This window comes from Benincasa hispida, chromosome 3 (assembly GCF_027475165.1).
Source record: "Benincasa hispida cultivar pf3 chromosome 3, pf3_genome.v1.1, whole genome shotgun sequence".
NCBI classification, from domain to species: Eukaryota; Viridiplantae; Streptophyta; class Magnoliopsida; order Cucurbitales; family Cucurbitaceae; genus Benincasa; species Benincasa hispida.
Window position 1 is genome coordinate 42,693,538 of NC_143480.1, and position 18,635 is coordinate 42,712,172.

The 18,635-nt window shown below is 32.0% G+C and overlaps 1 protein-coding gene across 1 annotated transcript; it reads left to right on the forward strand.

Moving 5' to 3' along the window:
• The first annotated feature begins 203 nt into the window (after positions 1–203).
• On the forward strand, positions 204–8,491 carry LOC120073801 (Ran-binding protein in the microtubule-organising centre protein). Its single transcript, XM_039026649.2, has 12 exons — positions 204–613; positions 938–1,039; positions 1,505–1,585; positions 2,507–2,616; positions 2,740–2,875; positions 3,945–4,043; positions 4,818–4,923; positions 5,057–5,499; positions 5,564–5,740; positions 5,900–6,097; positions 7,584–7,910; positions 8,076–8,491. Exons 1-12 carry the CDS (start codon positions 344–346, stop codon positions 8,166–8,168), a joined length of 2,142 nt encoding a protein of 713 aa, XP_038882577.1. The 5' UTR covers positions 204–343; the 3' UTR covers positions 8,169–8,491.
• The last annotated feature ends 10,144 nt before the right edge of the window (positions 8,492–18,635 follow it).

Sequence of the window (18,635 nt, forward strand, 5' to 3'; positions counted from 1 at the left end):
GGGGGTAGAAAGAAAAAAAAAAAAAAAAGAAGAAGAAAAATGAATCGGGGTCGGTGAAGACGGAATAGTTCGTCAGTAACTCGTGATAAGTGAGTGAAATAATGGCGAAACGTAAACGAGAAAATGAGGGGAGAGTAGAGTGTGGAAGAGTGTAAACCCGTAAAGTACACGTGGCATTAAATATAGCCTTGAAATTACATTCGTCTTTGCATCTCAACATCGCCGCCTTTCCTTTGGGGTGAGGAGGGCAAACAAAAGTTAGCGTCAGCGACAACCCATCTCTTCCAAAATTCCAAACTCATATCATCTAATCCACAAAACTTACCATCTTCCTTCCTTCCAAATGGACTCCACCCCTTTGAACTGGGAAGCTCTCGATGCCCTAATCATCGACTTCGCTAGATCAGAGAACTTGATTGAGGATTCCCTTTCATCATCCCCACCTTCTTCTCCTTCCTCGCTTTCTTCTTCCTCCTACCATTCCAGGTTGATCATCCGCCAGATCAGGCGCTCTTTGGAGGCCGGTGATATCGACTCCGCTATCGATCTCCTCCGCCTTCATGCACCCTTTATTCTCGACGATCACAGGCTTCTATTCCGGTTGCAGAAGCAGGTTACTCTGATTCTGTTCTCTCTCTCTCTCTCTCTCTTTCTTTCGCCGATGCTGCCTGCCTAATGCTGAATGTGCAACTTCCTTCTGTTTTTTTCTTTTGTTTTTTTTTTTTTTGGTTGTTTTCGCTAATTTGGTGGGGGATATTGCCATTTTTGATCATGCTGCACTAGGAATTTGAAATCAAGAAAATAGAATCCGTTTGTTTGGTAGCTAAACATCCTAGTCAGCGGAACATCCTTTCATCTTTTATTTTTTTTTTCAATTAATAGTTTTGTTGGACTTTTGAGTCGATTCATTTCCATTTCTGTGTTTAATTGTGTTCAGAAATTTATTGAGCTTTTGAGGAAAGGGACTCCAGGGGATCGTGATTTGGCCATTCAATGCCTTCGGACGGCGCTCGCTCCTTGTGCTCTTGATGCATACCCGGTAAGCATTCTACACATTCATGTTTTGCTTTCAATTGATGCTTTTATGAAAATATTCTCGGGTTATTTTATTGGATCGAGCGAAGAGTTGTTGTCTTTTTGAAAGAAAGTAAATATCCGTTGAATTATGGAAAGTACAAGATGAGGTGCCATAACCCGTCTTTTCTCTACTCTAGTTGGCTTAATAAAGAAGTAGCTGTAATTACAAAAAGGTGACAAGAAAAAAGAGAGAGAGCACCATTGAGAACCCAAAGGTCCAACCATCTCTCAGATACGGGCACCATAGAATAACTTTTGACTGCATTATTCCAGATAACATCAGGTTTTCCTTCCAACGGATGGCCACATAAGATTGTTCCATTGTCTTCAATCCTTTGCGGAAGAAACCACTGTGCTATTTTTATATCAGATACTGCAACTTTTCTGCTTATGCTTTTGGCTAACTTCTCTTTTGTTTATGTTGAAGGAGGCGTATGAGGAGTTCAAGCATGTTCTTCTTGCCTTCATTTATGACAAGGATAATCAAACATCCCCAGTGACATACGAGGTGGATAATACTCTTCTCTCTCATATCACATCGGTGAATATTACCTTTGGTATTTTGGATGTTGTTCAGTGGTTGTTGAACATGCCACCCTTCTGGAAACCCAGTAACGTATGCTGTTCTTGATAATTGGAATGGACATTTAGTATTTGGCTATCTTATATTTTAAACAGTTACAAAGGCAACCACTTTCCTCTTTTCTTTACTCTCTCATCACAACGGAATTGTAAGAAGGAAAAGATGGTCCATTAATTTATTGGGATATTACCACTTTTAAGGCTCACTAACTAAGCTATCATTTGGAAGTCTTACGTTGAACATTATTTTTCACTCGACATATTTATAATGGGTTCTGTTTTGGCTTAGGCCCTCAGGGCATTATATAAGGCCAGTACACATTTCTTTGCCAAGAAAATATGAATTTCCTGGTTCCGGTTGGGTAGGATATGGGATTGTCTTGGATATTGTTGTCATGTTGCTTGAACAGAATGAGGATAAGAGGTACATAGGTAATCTATCTTACAAAATAGTTTCTTAATTTGACAAGCATTGGGGAAATTTTGGAGTAAGTTAAGTTATTTTGTTCTTCGAACTTTTGCCAACATGGCAGAGAAATTCGTAAAGAATCGTTTTTTGGGAAAAAAAGAATATTTATTTTATTTCAAAATACATTGTTTATTTTATTTGAGATGTGAATTCTTGCCTCTTCATAGTTTCTTTCCCTGTTATGTTTTTGTTGTGTGTGTGTTTAAATATGTTGTAAAATTTATCCTTTGGAGTCTGAACTACATAATTCTGAAAGAACTTCTTTCAAATTGGATACTTCTAGTTTTAGGTGCAATATGTTCTTGTGATCTAGAGACTATGAACCCACTGGGAACTGCATTTAATTTTTGTCTGAAAGTGCATTTTCTCATGTTTCAGTGGTGTGAAAGGAGGAGGTTTGATATTGCTGGATTAATGTCCTCAGTCCTACGAGCTCATATGCAGGCATATGATCCAGTCTTCTCAATGACTTTGAGATACTTGATAAGGTTTTTTTCCCTTAATTTTCTCCTTTCTTCTCGCCCCCTCCCATAATGAATTGTGCACTCGATAGAAGTTCGTGTTGAATCTAGAATTTAAGTTCCTTTGTTTTTCTTTGCTCTTTCTTGCAGCATACATAAAGGTTTTTGCTTTCGTGAAGGTGTGTCATCTCCCATATCAGATCTCACCGAGAGGTTGCTTCTAGATGAACGTGATCCACCTGCCACACCCAAGGAGAGTCTATATGAAGCACCTCCCTTTGATGAGGTGAGATGACCATTTTCTTTAGTAAGAATTTTAATTATAAAAATTGAGCATCTCGTCAGTTCCATCTAGTGGTGTGGTGCCAGACCCCTAGTTAGTAGTTCCATCTGGTGTGGACGCTCAAAATCCCCAAAAAGGTCAAGTTCTTTCTTTGGTCCCTAGCATACAGGAGCTTAAATACAGAGGATAAGCTCCAAAGGAAACTTAAGAATGCTTCCCTTTGCCCTTCCATCTGCTGCTGTGTCTGAAAGATGAAGAAACTCTTGACCATTTATTCTTCCATTGTGAGTTTGCTAGTAAGGGGTGGACCTGCTTGTTTGACACCTTCGGGATTGCCTGTTGATGCTTGAAGGCCTTGATAGCTTTGCCTATGGTGGCAAAGGTTAAATCTTGTGGAGATGCGCCACTTGTTCACTCTTATGGTGCATTTGGAAGGAAAAAAACAGCATAACTTTTGAAGATGAGTGTACTCCTTTTATATCTTTTTGGATGGTCGTTCAACATACAGCCTCTTGGTGGTGTACAAATTAACATCAAATTCCTTTGTAGCTACAATCTTTCCATGATTTTTAACAATTGGAAGTGTATTATTCAGCGATCTTCTGGGGTCATCTCAACCCCTGCCATTAGGTTGTTCTCTGATATTTTTTTTTGACGAAATATACACATCTATTTCCTATATAAAAAAAAAAGACCCTTAAATCTCAAAGCATATGACATTAGATATGTGAAGTGTGTTTTTTGTAGTACTTATCAATAAAGTGTTATATTTCCACCAAGTGCATGTGTTCCTCTTCTTCTCCTCTCTAGCCGAGATCAAGTATGAGTGTGAGGTTTAGATGCCTTTTGGCTATCGTGACTTTGAGTGTGCTGTGGGTGTTTCAGGCAAGTTCTTGTAGGACAACCTCCTTAAGCCGCACAGGGTAAAAGGGTGAAAAATTCCATCTTGGGATTGATCCCGTGACATGTGGTGCAATGTGATAGTTGGCCCCTATTTGCACGTGTATGGTTACTAGCTTTCAGGAGTCTTATTTTCTTCACGTCTTATTTTTTGTGCTTAATGTGAGTGTAGGTGGACATTCAAGCTCTTGCACATGCTGTAGAGCTAACAAGGCAGGGGGCAATTGATAGCTTGAGATTCACCAAAGGTGATTTGTTTCATGCATTCCAGGTTAGCATCTCTATGGAGATTCTTAATTTTATCCTTTCTGGTCTATGTTTTACTGTTATTAGATTCATCTTATGCAAATCCTTGGGTATAGGTGATCAAACTACTCTACACTGTTTTGTGTTTGTATTAGACATTGTGAACCAGAACTTTATTGGATGTCGTGATTATAATTGATACTAGCATGGGCCACAGATGAAGTGACACCAACTTCATGGATTGGTGAATAGAAATTGTTCTTCATATTGGAATATAAGTTTGATGGGAGTGGGAACATTGAGAAATGTAAGGCAAGAGCAAGACCATAGTAAATTTAGTGTATGTAAATGTAATTCCGTTATATTTTTGGAGGCAGATTGTTGTTTGTTCTGAAAATTTAGTTCATTTGAAAATTTTGCTGAAATTTACCGACAGTAGAATCCTTACTCCTCATCTCTTGATTTTCTCAAACATGCAGAATGGTTCTATCTATTCTGGTGTACTGAAATTTACCTTTTCTATGATTACTTAAATATTAGTATGCACATCATGCTCTTGAAGTTTTTGTGATTATGACCATCAATTCCATCATCTCACCAAGTAAAATATTCTTCACATGATGGTCTCATTGATTATGAGTGTTCACATTCATTTCGCAGAATGAGTTGAAAATATTAGTATGCACATCATGCTCTTGAAGTTTTTGTGATTATGACCATCAATTCCATCATCTCACCAAGTAAAATATTCTTCACATGATGGTCTCATTGATTATGAGTGTTCACATTCATTTCGCAGAATGAGTTGTGCCGGATGAAATTGGACCTTTCTGTACTTGATGAGCTTGTTCGTGAGTATTGTATCTACAGAGGAATTGTGGATTCTGGTCATGGAGCCCTCTCTGGTGAAACTCGAACTTTTGTTATTTTTTATTATTAATTTTTTTTGTTATTATTATTATTATTATTTTTTTGGTTTTTTTAAAATCAATAAGTTTGTATGCCTTTTAAACATGTATGTCATTTATTGATAATTAGGGATGCAGAATTTCTCTGGTTCATCGAAAGTTAATCAAGCAGAGCTGGAGTATTGTTCATCGAGGAATTGTTCTTTTGAAGTTGACTATGCAACCAGTAAACTTTCGGATGGTGAAATTTCTGTCAGCAATTCCCGTGTGGACAGTTCTCCTGAAAATGTTGCTGATGTGGCCAGTTCACAAGGTACTGATATTGAATTACGATATGCATTGGAGCCGATCTCCAATCGAGAAGATTGCAGCACTAGCGATTCAATTCATGTGGGAAATTCAAGAACATTACAAGTGAACAAGAATCGTGGAATTGTAGAAAGGAGCAAGCGAAAGAGATGGAGAGGAAGACACGATGATGGTGAACTTCATGACATCTCTTACTGTGGGTTCGGTAAACAAGAACTTAGCTCTACAACAGTGTCTGGTACAACCATATCTAAGGAACAACAGGTACGTCCATAACTAATACTTTATTCCATCTGATGAAACAATCTGACTGAACTGTGTTTTGCAGAACCTTGAAAAACATTTACCATTAGAGTCTACTGGCAAGGAGGATAAATATGAGATTGTCTTGGGCATTAGAGAACTGGCAAGTAAAAGGTTGGCTGCAGAGGTTGTGGAAGAAATTAATGCGGTGGATCCCTACTTTTTTGCACAAAATCCTATTCTCCTATTCCAACTTAAGCAGGTAAATTGATTGTAACAAGGTCAAGCGTGAGTTTTCTTTTTATACTCATTATTCTTACTAGTCGCTATTGATGGATCATGGAAGTTTACATGAGTCTGCTGTCTGATGAGAATGAGTGCATATTCCTTTGAAATTTATTTGTTGTTGCTATGGCTTCAGGTTGAATTTTTGAAGCTGGTTAGTTCTGGTGATTATTCCAGTGCTTTGAGGGTCGCATGCACTCACTTAGGCCCATTAGCGACTAATGATCCTTCCTTGTTGAAGCAATTAAAGGAGACTTTATTGGCTTTGCTCGTACCCAATGAAGATATTCTTGGGAAAGGCTTCCCTATAAATGCTCTTGCTAATTCTCTTCAGGTATGGAGTAACTTACTAATAATGAAACCCACCCTACCCCCAATTTATGATTTATGATTTAACTTTGGGGGGGAGACATTGGCCTGAAAATTGTGGAGGCCACTATCTTGTATATGGTTAGGCCCAAAAATTGTATATGCTGGCATATCTATCCTAGCTGAAAAAGTACTCTTCAATATAGATTACGATTTGAGGTACAAATATTCAACCATTTCTATTGCTGATACCTCTGGATCTGACCCTTACAAGCAGGCTAGTAGTATGTTCTCTTATTGACGATGGGTCATTTGGAGTCAGCGTCAGGATGTTTCCATGAACAGTATTTTAATCAAAATTATTTCTATTAGAAAGAATCTGGTTTGAAAGAAGAAATAAGAGAACATTCTAAGGGGAAGAAACCAGCCAAGAGACTTTCTTGTTAGTCTGCTTCTAGCTGGTGTTCTATTTCAAATTTTCAATTGAGTACTGTAATTACCCTTTTGTTCATATGTTTGCCAATTGGGATGCTTTCTAGAAATCCCCTTGGTCTGTTGGGGATCTATCCTCTCCTTTTTGTTATCCTCTGTTTGATTACGAATTTGAGTTCTGAAATAAATTGAAATTATTTCGATTGTAGGTTCAAGAAGTATTTCTTTGATTCAAATAAGTTGGTCTCTCAAATGATTAGTTGACTAAAATGAAAATGGTTAGGATTACCTAAGTGAGAGAAGGTGCATGCATGTATCCATTGGTAAAGAGAGGTTAGTAAGAAAAGGCTCTTATAGGCTGTGAACCAAAAGTGAAAAAAAGCATCAAACTTGGAAATTGGAATTTAGCTAAACGAGATCTATCAAGGATGTTTCAGAACTTCGTCCAGTGTACCATAAATATTTGGATCGTCCTCACTCACATTTTTATTTGGTTGGTTCCCAAGAAAGACTGGGCAAAGATACCAAGGTCATCTAGGTAGCATAGTCTGTCTAACTGCTTTTAGAATCTCCTTTCCAATTTCCCATCTGGAGCTATCCTTTTCCTTTCTTCTCTTCTAACTCAAACCGGACGCTCAAGGTTGAAGAGGGGAGAATAAGGAGAAGATCTTTGTAGGCTTTGAGGTGAAGGGACGCATGGATGAGTTGGCATCACACTAATATTGGGCCTAGGCATTGTAGCTGTACGTTGAAAGCAATTTTTGGACTTTCAACAACCAAATACTAATTATTTAGATTTTAAACAGTTTTTAGATACATCGTACATGTTTATTTTTCTTGTTTATTAAATGCTCCCATTTGTAGACCACAATCCATATGGCCCCTATTTCTATTACGTACTTCCTAAATATAATATAAGATAGTCATTAAGGGGAGAAGGTAAAAGAATGTGATCATGGTATTACAATATTAATAGGGGGATAAATCGTAACATCCATAATTTTCTCTACAAGGAGAACAATATACACTGCTCTGCAAATATGCAGCAATATGACAAAAAAAATTTACATTTTCGTCAGGTTGCTTTTGGTAGGAGACTTGGAATCGAAGAGCCACAACTAATGAAGTTGATGAGAGCCACACTTCACTCTCATAGTGAATGGTTTAAACTTCAAATGTGCAAGGATCGGTTTGAAAGTCTTTTAAAGATTGATTTGTTGAAGGAAGTCAATCCGCCTTTGCTTTCCACTACCACTGGGCTATTAAAATCAAATTCAGATAGTTGCAGCCATGGTTCTTCCCAAGTCACAAAATCTTCTGGTGCAAGAACGTCAGAAGATGGTAGCAGTCCTACACAAGCGTCATCTAGAGATGCATGTGACGAAAATGCAATACTTAAGGTCATGGTAAGTATTTTCAACTTGAAAAGATGAGCTTCTATCATCTCCTGAATGCTTTGTTTTATTTTCACTGTGCTCTTACAAATTATGTTTGGTAGAAAATGCGGTTTTCTATAGTCCTGTTCTAGGTTCTCCATATTTGTGATGCGAAATTGTTGTGCATGGATACAGGAGTTTCTTGCCTTGCCCAGGGCTGATGCCATTCATCTTCTTGCACAGTATAATGGAAATGCAGAGATGGTCATACAGCAAATATTTGCATGAGTTGGTTTGTAAAAGTCGTAGCTTTATGGTGGGGTTCATTTGTTTATTATTTGCCCAACATTATTTCATTCATTGTGTAAAATACTTGTATACCATATTTGTATATGGCCAGAGCTCCAATGTATATATAACGTCCATCATTCCTCGTGTTCTCTCATTATATGTATGGGGTTGGTGGATGTGTAATCGAGCAGTTCGGAAATACGTTACTTTCGGGAATATGTTACTAAGATATGAATGTGCATAAGAATGGATTATAATCGCATTAACTGTAAAGTAGATGTTTTTTATTCTTTAATATATATATACTTAATTTGTGGGAACAAGATTTGTACAAGTAAATTTGATATTTTGTTTATTCAATATTTAAACCATAGTGATAATTTGTAGTACGTTGTTGGATATTGATATTTATATTTTCTTGATATAGTTGATACCAATATCACGAAAATGAAGAAACTACCTGAATATGGATAGTGAATTATTTCTACTCGGTATAGTTTCTTTTGTTAACAACTTGTCGTACATCTCTATTATTATCAAGCATTTCTATGTAGCTGCTGTATCTATTTTCTCTTCATATGATATATGTTGTACTTTTTGTTATTATTATGCTACATCACACCTAGACATAGTTTCATGAATTTATGGATTTTCCTATTTCTTGTTTTTCTACATAAAGGAGGATGTCAATGGAATTTTTGTATCCAATAAAAGTGAATTTTGATTTATTTTTCATTTTCTGATTTCATAAGCTATGTTTGTTATTGACCTTTTTTACTATAATTTTGACAAACGATTAATTTTTAGTTTTTAAAATTAAGTCAAAAAAATTAAAGTTTGGTTTTTAGTTAAAGAACATTTGATTTTTAGTTCTTAGCGTTTATAGAACATTTTTGAGTTTTTAAACCAAAATTTTATCTTCTTTGATTTAAATTGTTCTTTAACTACAAGGTTTAAATGGTTTTTAAGCCGTTTGGTAAAAATGAACACTTGGCAAAACATTTGATAACTATTTGTTCAACTTTGCCAAATGTAGACGATGAACATTTTGATTTTTTTTATCAAATGTAGATGAACCACCTGGTAGATGGAGACCATTCTCATTTTTTAAACCAAAATTTAAAAATTATAGTTATGTTTGATAACTATTTGGTTTTTGTTTTTTTGTTTTTTTAAGCTAAACATATAAATATTTTATTATATTATCTATTTCTATCAAAATTAAGCTATAATGGTTTCTTAAGTTATTTTTATTTTTTGAAGTTAGATGAAAACTAGTATCAGAGATGGAGAGAAAATAAGTTTAATTTTAAAAAAATGAGAAACTAAAAACCTTATCAAACGTTAAAATAATTATTTAGAGATTTTACATGTTCTCCTCCAACGAATTATCATAGCTTACCGTTTGAATTTAAAGACAAAAGAGACTTTATTCGTGGGACTTCCATAGATAAGAACATGATGACATACTAAAGTTTATTCATGTTAATCACAAACCTACAAATAAATAAAACGGGGTACTATTTACTCCAAATTTAAAGGGAGGATTATTACTAAACAGAAACAAAAATCTTACCCAGAAGAATTGACATTTTTTTATGCTGGACTAATTAAAATCTTATATCAAACATCCTCAAAAGATATGATATTTTGTTTAATACAGCAGTGTGAGGGACTATTTTATCTTTGGTTTAAGATATATGCCCTAACCATTGGAACAATGTCAATTCAATCCATTTTCTCTTCTTATTTAATCTTATGGTAGGATCAGGAAAAAGTCATTAACTTAAAATTGTAAACTGCAGTTAGGAAAGGAGAGAAAAAGGTGAAAAATGATGAGGAAGAAAATAGTGGGTAGTGTAACCAACTTTTATATCTTAGTTTTTTTAATAAGAAAATTTTCACATATAGAAATATGTCAAACTATTTACAGAAATAATAATAATAAAAAAAAAAACATTAATAGACTTCTCTTAGCTTTTATCAGTTTCAATCATTGATAGACTTTTACCAGTCTCTATTAGTTTTTATCAAAGAAATTAAAATTTTGCTATTTTGGATAAATAATTTTTTTTTTTTATTTTTCATTTTTTAAAATAAAACTTAATAGTTAAAATAATAAATAGATAAGTCTAGATCTCCCTCTTATATAAATATAAAAAGTAAGTGGTGGGGGCAAATTTAGTGAGAGGAGACCATATTTATGATCTGGTTGAAGCAAAAAAGGTAAAGAGGGAATAAAACAAAAGTGTACATACAGAGAAGAAAGGCCGCCCTCTAAGATTCTCCAAAGACACGTTAATTTAAAAATAATTATTGTATTGCAACCCATATGTCATTTCCATATAATATTGACATATTTATTCAATTGCATCTCTCTTCTTCATTCTATTTCTTTTGGAAATTAAAACTTTATAATAATTCAATAGTGAGGAGAGAAGGCAAAGGGTTTTCTACTTTTATTATTTATTTACGTTTGGTGATCATATCAGCGTGGGATGCACGTTTTCATCACCTGCCTTCCAATTGTCTTCATCATCAAATCTTCAATTTTAAGGCACTTTGTCTATATTGAGATTTTGTTGGATAATTACTTCGTTTTCTTTTTTCTTATTTTTTTAAAATTAAGTCCATTTCTCTTTTATTTTTTACAATAATTTACATATTTTTTAATATACGTTCTTAGTCAAATAAAAAAAAGGCAAATTTTTAAAACTTACTTTTTTGGTTTCCAACATTTGACTTGATTTTTGATATCATGGGTAAAAAGTAAGATAAAAAAATCAAGAAATTTAGAGTGGAACAAATGTTTATAGGTTTAATTTTCAAAAACAAAAAACCAAAAATCAAGGCCCGTATGATAACCATTTCACTTTTGGTTTTTGGTTTTTGAAAATTGAGTTTATTTCTTTCCTATTTCTTACAATGATTTGCATATTTTTTAAGTATAATGATTGAATTCTTGGCCGAATTCTAAAAACAAAAACAAAATTCTAAAAGCTATTTTTTTATGTTTCAAAATTTAGCTTGGTTTTTTAAACCATTGGTAAAAAGTAGGATAATAAAAGAAGAAATTTGAGAGTGGAAGTAATGTCTATAGATTTAATTTTTTAAAAACAAAAAATAAAAAATCAAATGGTTACCAAACGGGATCCAAATAGTTATCTTTTTATTTTCTGAATTTAGTTAAGAACTCAAACTCTCATATTAGAAAAAAGATGCAAATTTATTGTAAAAAATTAAGAGCAAATAAGCTTAATCTTCAAAAATATAAAAGAAAAATTCTTATAAATAAAAAATCCAAAAAATATTTACATTTTGTTATAAAAGTATAAGTTCTAAAAGTGTTTATATTTTTAGAATTTTTTACTATAAATTGTAAATATTTTTTATATTTAAAAAATCTCAAAACAAAATGGTTATCAAAGGAAGCCTAACTAATTAACATCCTTACTTCTAACATCTTTCCTTTGTTTTTGTTAAATCACTAAATTGAGTTAAAATCTTAAATTAATGGGTGAATAGGTAAATTTAATATTGCATCAACACTTTAACAATTTTTCCTTTTAATATTTAAGTCCAATCTATTGTAATAACTATACATTCTTTTTGTGCGTTTGAGTTTTGAAATTTTAGCTAATAAACATTACTTCTATCCCTTAATTTCTTTATAATGTTGTCTACTTTTAATGGGTTTCAAATCAAAAATAATTTTGATGTTTGAAATTTGAGTAAAAATTTAAATGTTTATTTAGAATAAATAAAATGATGATAAAGAAAAATGGGGGAAAATAAACATGACTTTTATTGTAAATATTATAATAAAATAGCCAATTAGTACCCATGATTATTGATTAGTATCCTAAAAAATGGGGGAAAATAAATAATGACATTTGGTGAATCTTGATATTGCACAATTGGTGAGAAAAGAACAAAATGGAGAATTTTAAATTTTCATATTTTCTATTTACATAAACTTGTTATTTTATTTTATATTATGCTTTATTTATTTTGATATTTATTTACTTTATTATTATTATTATTATTATATTATATTATATTTATTTTATTATTGGCATTTGTGTTTCCGTTGTGATTCTCAAATTCACATCATGTTATCAGTATGAGCTACTGTCGTTTCCCCCCTAAAGATAGGTCCTAAAGGTATGTCGGTTTTTTCCTTTTCGTTATAATCGATAAATTGAATGTTATTTTGCATATTTAATATTGATTAAATTTTTAACATAAATACAATATTTTATGATAGTGTTGCTATGACAAATCTCACAAAATTAGATTTTGCTACCCTTGATATAAACAACAATAATTATTTGTTATGGGTCCTCGATGTCGAAATCTACTTGGATGCTATGAATCTTGGAGAGACTATTAAAGAAGAAAATACGATAAAGCAAAAGCTATGATTTTCCTTCGTCGTCATCTCCATGAGGGATTGAAAATGGAGTATCTTACAATAAAAGATCATCATATCTCGTGAAAAATTTGGAAGAGAGATATGATCATAAAAAAACATTTATTCTTCCTAAAGTTCGTTATGAGTGGATGTAGTTAAGACTATAAGATTTCAAATCAGTAAGTGATTACAACTCTGCATTATTTAAAATTAGTTTAAAATTGTTATTATGCGGAGAGAAAATTACTGATGCTGATATATTAGAGAAGACATTTCTACATTTCATGTCTCGAATATGCTCCTGCAATAGCAATATCGAAAGAAAAGTTTTAAATAGTATTCTAAAGTAATTTCATGTCTTCTCGTGGCTGAACAAAATAACGAGTTATTAATGAAAAATCATGAATCTCGACCAATCGGAACGACACCATTTCTTGAAGTGAATGTTGTGAATTTTAATAATAATCGTGGTTGAGGTCGCAGTCATGGTCGAGGTTGTGGCCGTGGCAAAGGAAGAAATAATAATTATTTTTGTGGTGGTCATTCTAATCATTCAAATTTCAAAAGAACTGCACAAAATGATGATCACAAAGGAAAATCTCCACGAGATAAGAGTTCAAAAAGTGTTGAAAATAAATACTTCTGATGCAGAATGACTGAGCATTGGTCACGTACCTGTCGTATGTCAAAACACTTAGTTGATCTCTATCAAGTCTCCCTGAAGGAAAAAGAGAAAAACGTAGAAGTAAATTTTGCATACCAGGATAATGATATATTTGACCTATATCATATGACAAATTTGGATGTGGTGAACTTCTTTAAATCTCCTGAAGAGAAAATTGATAGAATTGATGTAACATCAAGTGTTTCATTTGACTTTGAAAATATCTAGACTTAATATTGTTTTTTCATCTCCATGTTTTTTTGCTCTTAGTAGATGTTAACCTTTGTATCTTCCAAATGTTGTTTTTCTTATTGTAATTATTTTCTTTTAATGAAGAAACTTGTATCATTTTCATATGTTGGGTGATTAAAAAATGAGTAAAGAAGATCTATATCTGGTAGATAGTGCAACTACACATACAATACTTACAACTAAAATATTTTTCTAAATTGACAATACTAAAAGCAAAAGTCAATACGTTATGAAGTTCTAAGAACCTGATTGAAGGCTTTGGAAAAAACAAATATTATTTTTCCTAGAGGAACAAAATTTACAATTGACAATGTCAATCAAAGAAATCTACTTAGTTTTAAAGATATACGTTGCAATGGTTATCATATTGAGACTCGTAGTAAAAATAATATGACATATCTATATATCTTATCTATTGTCTCAAATAAAAAACGTATATTGGGAAGAGTTGCCTGTATTATCTTCTGGATTATATTATACTCATATACGAGTAATTAAAATATATGCAACAATGAACTTGAAGTTCATGAATCCAGACATATTTGTAATTTGACATGACAGATTAGGTCGTCCAGGGTCTATAATGATGAGGAGAATTATTGAAAATTCAAATGGACATCTATTGAAGAGCCAGAATATTCTTCAATCTAATGAATTATCATGTGATGCTTGCTTTCAAGGAAAATTGATAATTAGACCATCACTAACTAAAGTGGGGACTAAATCACTTACATTTTTAGAACGAATTCATAATGATATATGTAGACCCATTAACCCACCAAGTGGACCATTTAGATATTTTATGGTACTAAGAGACGCATCCAACAGATGGTCACATGTGTGCTTATTACCAAGTTGAAATCTTTCATTTACTTGCTTAAATATTAAGTTAAGAGCACAATTTTCTGATTATACAATTAAGACCATTCTTCTTTATAATGTTGGTGAATTTACATCCTAAGTTTTTGATAATTATTGTATGCCAATAGAGATAAGTGTTGAACATCCTGTAGTTCATGTTCATACACAAAATGGTTTAGCAGATTCATTCATAAAAAGTTTGCAGTTAATTGCTAGACCATTGCTTATGAGAGCTAAGCTTCCTACATCTGAGGACATGTTATTTTGCAACGTCACTTGTACGCATAAGCCCAATATATCCCATATGAGAATTTTTGGATGTGCAATATATGTTCAAATTGCTCCACCACAGCGCATTAAGATAGGTCATCTAAGGAGGTTAGGAACATATTTTGGATATGATTCCCCATTAATTATCAAATATCTTGGACCTCTGAAGGGGTGATGCCTTTACTGCATTATTTACTGATTGTCATTTTAATGAGACAAAATTTCTAACATTAGGGAGAGGAATTAAAAAGTTGGAACAGAAATTACATGAAATACATCGTTATTGTCTCATTTAAATCCCCATACTGATCAATGTGAACTCGAACTTCAAAAGATAATTCATTTGCAAAATATAGCAAAACAATTATCAGATGTATTTATAGATGCAAAAAAAGTAACTAAATCACATTATATTAGCTGCAAATTTTTTATCGAAAAATGATATGCCAACACAACAAGTTGTCATTAATGAGTCTGGAACACGCCAGATGGTAAACTAGTGGGTTCCAAAGATAAAAATCCTCGAAAAAGAAAAACAATAAATAGTCAAGAAGACTCAGTTGAAGACTTGGTTAAGGATGTAAATACCCATGAACAATCCTCGAAATGACTAGTGAGGAAGGTGAAATACTTGAAGATAATAATGAGATTTCAATAAACTATGTCATGACAGAAAAAAGATGGAACCGAACTCATGTAGTTATTAACAATATTTTTGCGTATAATGTTGCTTTTGATATTATATTTGAAAATAAGGATTTTGAACTAAAATCTGTTTAAGAATGTCGACAGAGAAAAGATTGATTTCAGTGGAAAGAAGTAATCGAGACAGAATTAAACTCACTTTCAAAACGACAGGTTTTTAGACCAGTAATCCAAACACTAGAGGATGTCAAACCTATGGGATATAAATGAGTATTTGTGAGAAAAAGAAATGAAAATAATGTGGTCACAAGATATAAAGCAAGACTAGTTGCATAAGGTTTTTCACAAAAACTTAGTATTGATTATAAGGAGACATTATCCGGTGGTGGATGCAATTACATTAAGATATTTAATTGGTCTGACTGTATATGAAAATTTGGACAAACGTCTTATGGATGTAGTCATAACATATTTATATAGATCTTTTGATAATGATATGAGTATTGATTATAAGGAGACATATTATCTAGTGGTGGATGCAATTACATTGAGATATTTAATTGGTCTGACCGTGTATGAAAATTTGCATCTTATGGATGTAGTCATAATATATTTATATGGATCTCTTGATAATGATATTTATATGAGAATCCCAAAAGGAAGGTACCTGAAATATATAAATCAAATTCCCGGGAATTGTAATCAATAAAGTTATAGAGATCGCTATATAGATTGAAACAATCAGGACGAATGTGGTACAATTACTTGAGTGGATATTTGTTGAAAGAAGGATATGAAAATAATCCAAGTCCATGTATTATTATAAAGAAAACACAATCATGATTTGTTATTATAATTGTATATGTTGATGATTTAAATATATTGGAACTCCTGAAGAGCTTTAAAAGGAAATAAATTATCTTAAAAAAGAATTTGAGATGAAAGATCTCAAAAAAAAAAAAAAAAAAAAATTCTTGGCTTATAAATTGAGCATATAGCAGATGAGATATTTGTTCATCAGTCGATTATACAGAATTTTTTTTAAAATTTTTTTATATGGACAAAGCACATCCATTGAACATTCCCATGGAAGTTCGTTCACTAGATGTGGAGAAAGATATATTTCGACCTTGAGATAATAATGAAGAACTTCTTGGTCCGGAAGTATCATATCTTAGTGCAATTGGTTATGTATCTTGCTAATAATACAAGACTAGATATTGCATTTTCAATAAATTTATTAGGAAGATATAATTCTTCTCTAACAAAAAGACAATGGAATGAAATTAAGCATATACTCCGTTATCTTCAAGGAACGATTGAATGGGTTTGTTTTATTCAAATAAATCAAATTTTGATCTAGTTAGTTTTGCAGATTCGGGATATTTATCTGATTCACACAAAACTAGATCTCAAATAGGTTATCTATTCACATATGGAGAACTGCTATATCATGACGGTCAGTGAAACATACCATAACGACTACTTCCTCAAATCATATTGAAATTCTCTCGATTCACGAGGTTAGTCAATAATGTATATGACTAAGATCAATGACTCAGCTTATTCGTGAAATATATGGTTTGTCTTCTAATAAAAATCCTCAAAAGATATTATACGAAGATAACACAACATGCATATCTCAAATCAAAGGAGGATATATTAAAGGAGATTGAACACAACATATTTCACAAAAGCTTTTTTACACTCATGATCTTGAAGAAAATGACGACATTACTATATAACAAATTTGTTCGAAAGATAACTTGACAGACTTATTTACGAAATCATTACCAATCGCAACATTTGAAAAATTAGGACAACATTGGAATGCGGCGACTTAGAGATCTTAAGTGATGTTTTTCATGATGGGGAGTCAATATATTGTATTCTTTTAAAAGTATATATTATATGAAATATGTACTCATTTTCCTTCACTAGGGTTTTTCCTAGTAAGGTTTTAATGAAACATATTTCATATATATAATGGGTATCTAAGGGAGAGTATTGTAAATATTATAATAAAATAGATGCTCATTAGTACCCATGATTAGTGTCCTAAAAGAGCATGTGTAATTCTTCTATCACCACCATGTGCCATTCTACATAAAGTTCAAGTGCTTTATCAAGACTCATCATTAGCGTCCAATTCATTCCACCTCCTACTTGTCAAATTGCCTATAAATAGTGATATTTGGTGGATCTTATTATTGCACAATTGGTGAGAAAATAAAAGAAATGATTGGAGAATTCAATTTTCATATTTTCTATTTTCATAAATTTTATATCTTATTATTTTATTTTATAATATTATGCTTGATTTATTTTGATATTTATTTACTTTATTATATATTATATATTATTATTATATTATATTATATTTAGTTTAATAATATATTTTATTGACCTTCGTATTTTCGTTAAACCTCAAATTCACAACAAATTTTTAAAAAATGAACATAAAAAACCAAAAGATTATTAGATGAGACTTTAGCTATACAACATATTGGGCTTTTTATGAATAAGTCCACTTAATTAAAATAATTTTAAAGAATTGTGATGAGATGATTTATTAAAAATTCAATATTTACTTATTGGTATATAATCTTTATCTATTTATTCAGAAAAATGAAAAGTTAATCCATTCGTTTTGACCCACAAGCTGATATACATTCTAGTTTAAATTTGAAATTGAAAAACAATGTATTGATGTGACAAATTGGCCAAGGCTGAATAAAAAAAAGAAAAATCATGTCACATCTGTCATCATTTTTCTTCGATATAAGTATTAGTATATCATAATCCTTTACGTGGAAAAGTTCAATTAGATTGATGGTTGTTTCATTATGTCATTCATAGACTTTGAACTTTATACTTTTTTTAATTAATAACGCAACAGAAGGATTCAATAATTCAAATGTGAATTTTCTAGCTTCAAGAGAGAAAATATACTCCGAACGTTTAAAGATTAAAGTTTAAATGGACCTATTTGAATGATAATTGATACATATTATTTTTTTTTTAAATTAAAAGTTCAAAATAATATGAAGATGATTAATTGGTATAAAGTTTGTATCGTTGACTTTAAAGTTATATATTCTATTTTTTTATTCAACATATAATAGAAAGGAAGAGCGGAAGTTAAAAAGCTTCCTGCCCGACATATTGTACTAAAAAAATATGTCCAAGCAAAATACACATTGCTGAAGCCGCAGGTGCCCACAAGAGTAGAGAAATTCTTATTGAAAGCATCAATCTCAGTCGATCAAAACTTTGTAGCACAAAAATCATCTTCAATTTGATTTATTATTTTTCTTATTAGCATTTTGAATTTTCTCAGCAAATCAATTTTGAAAAA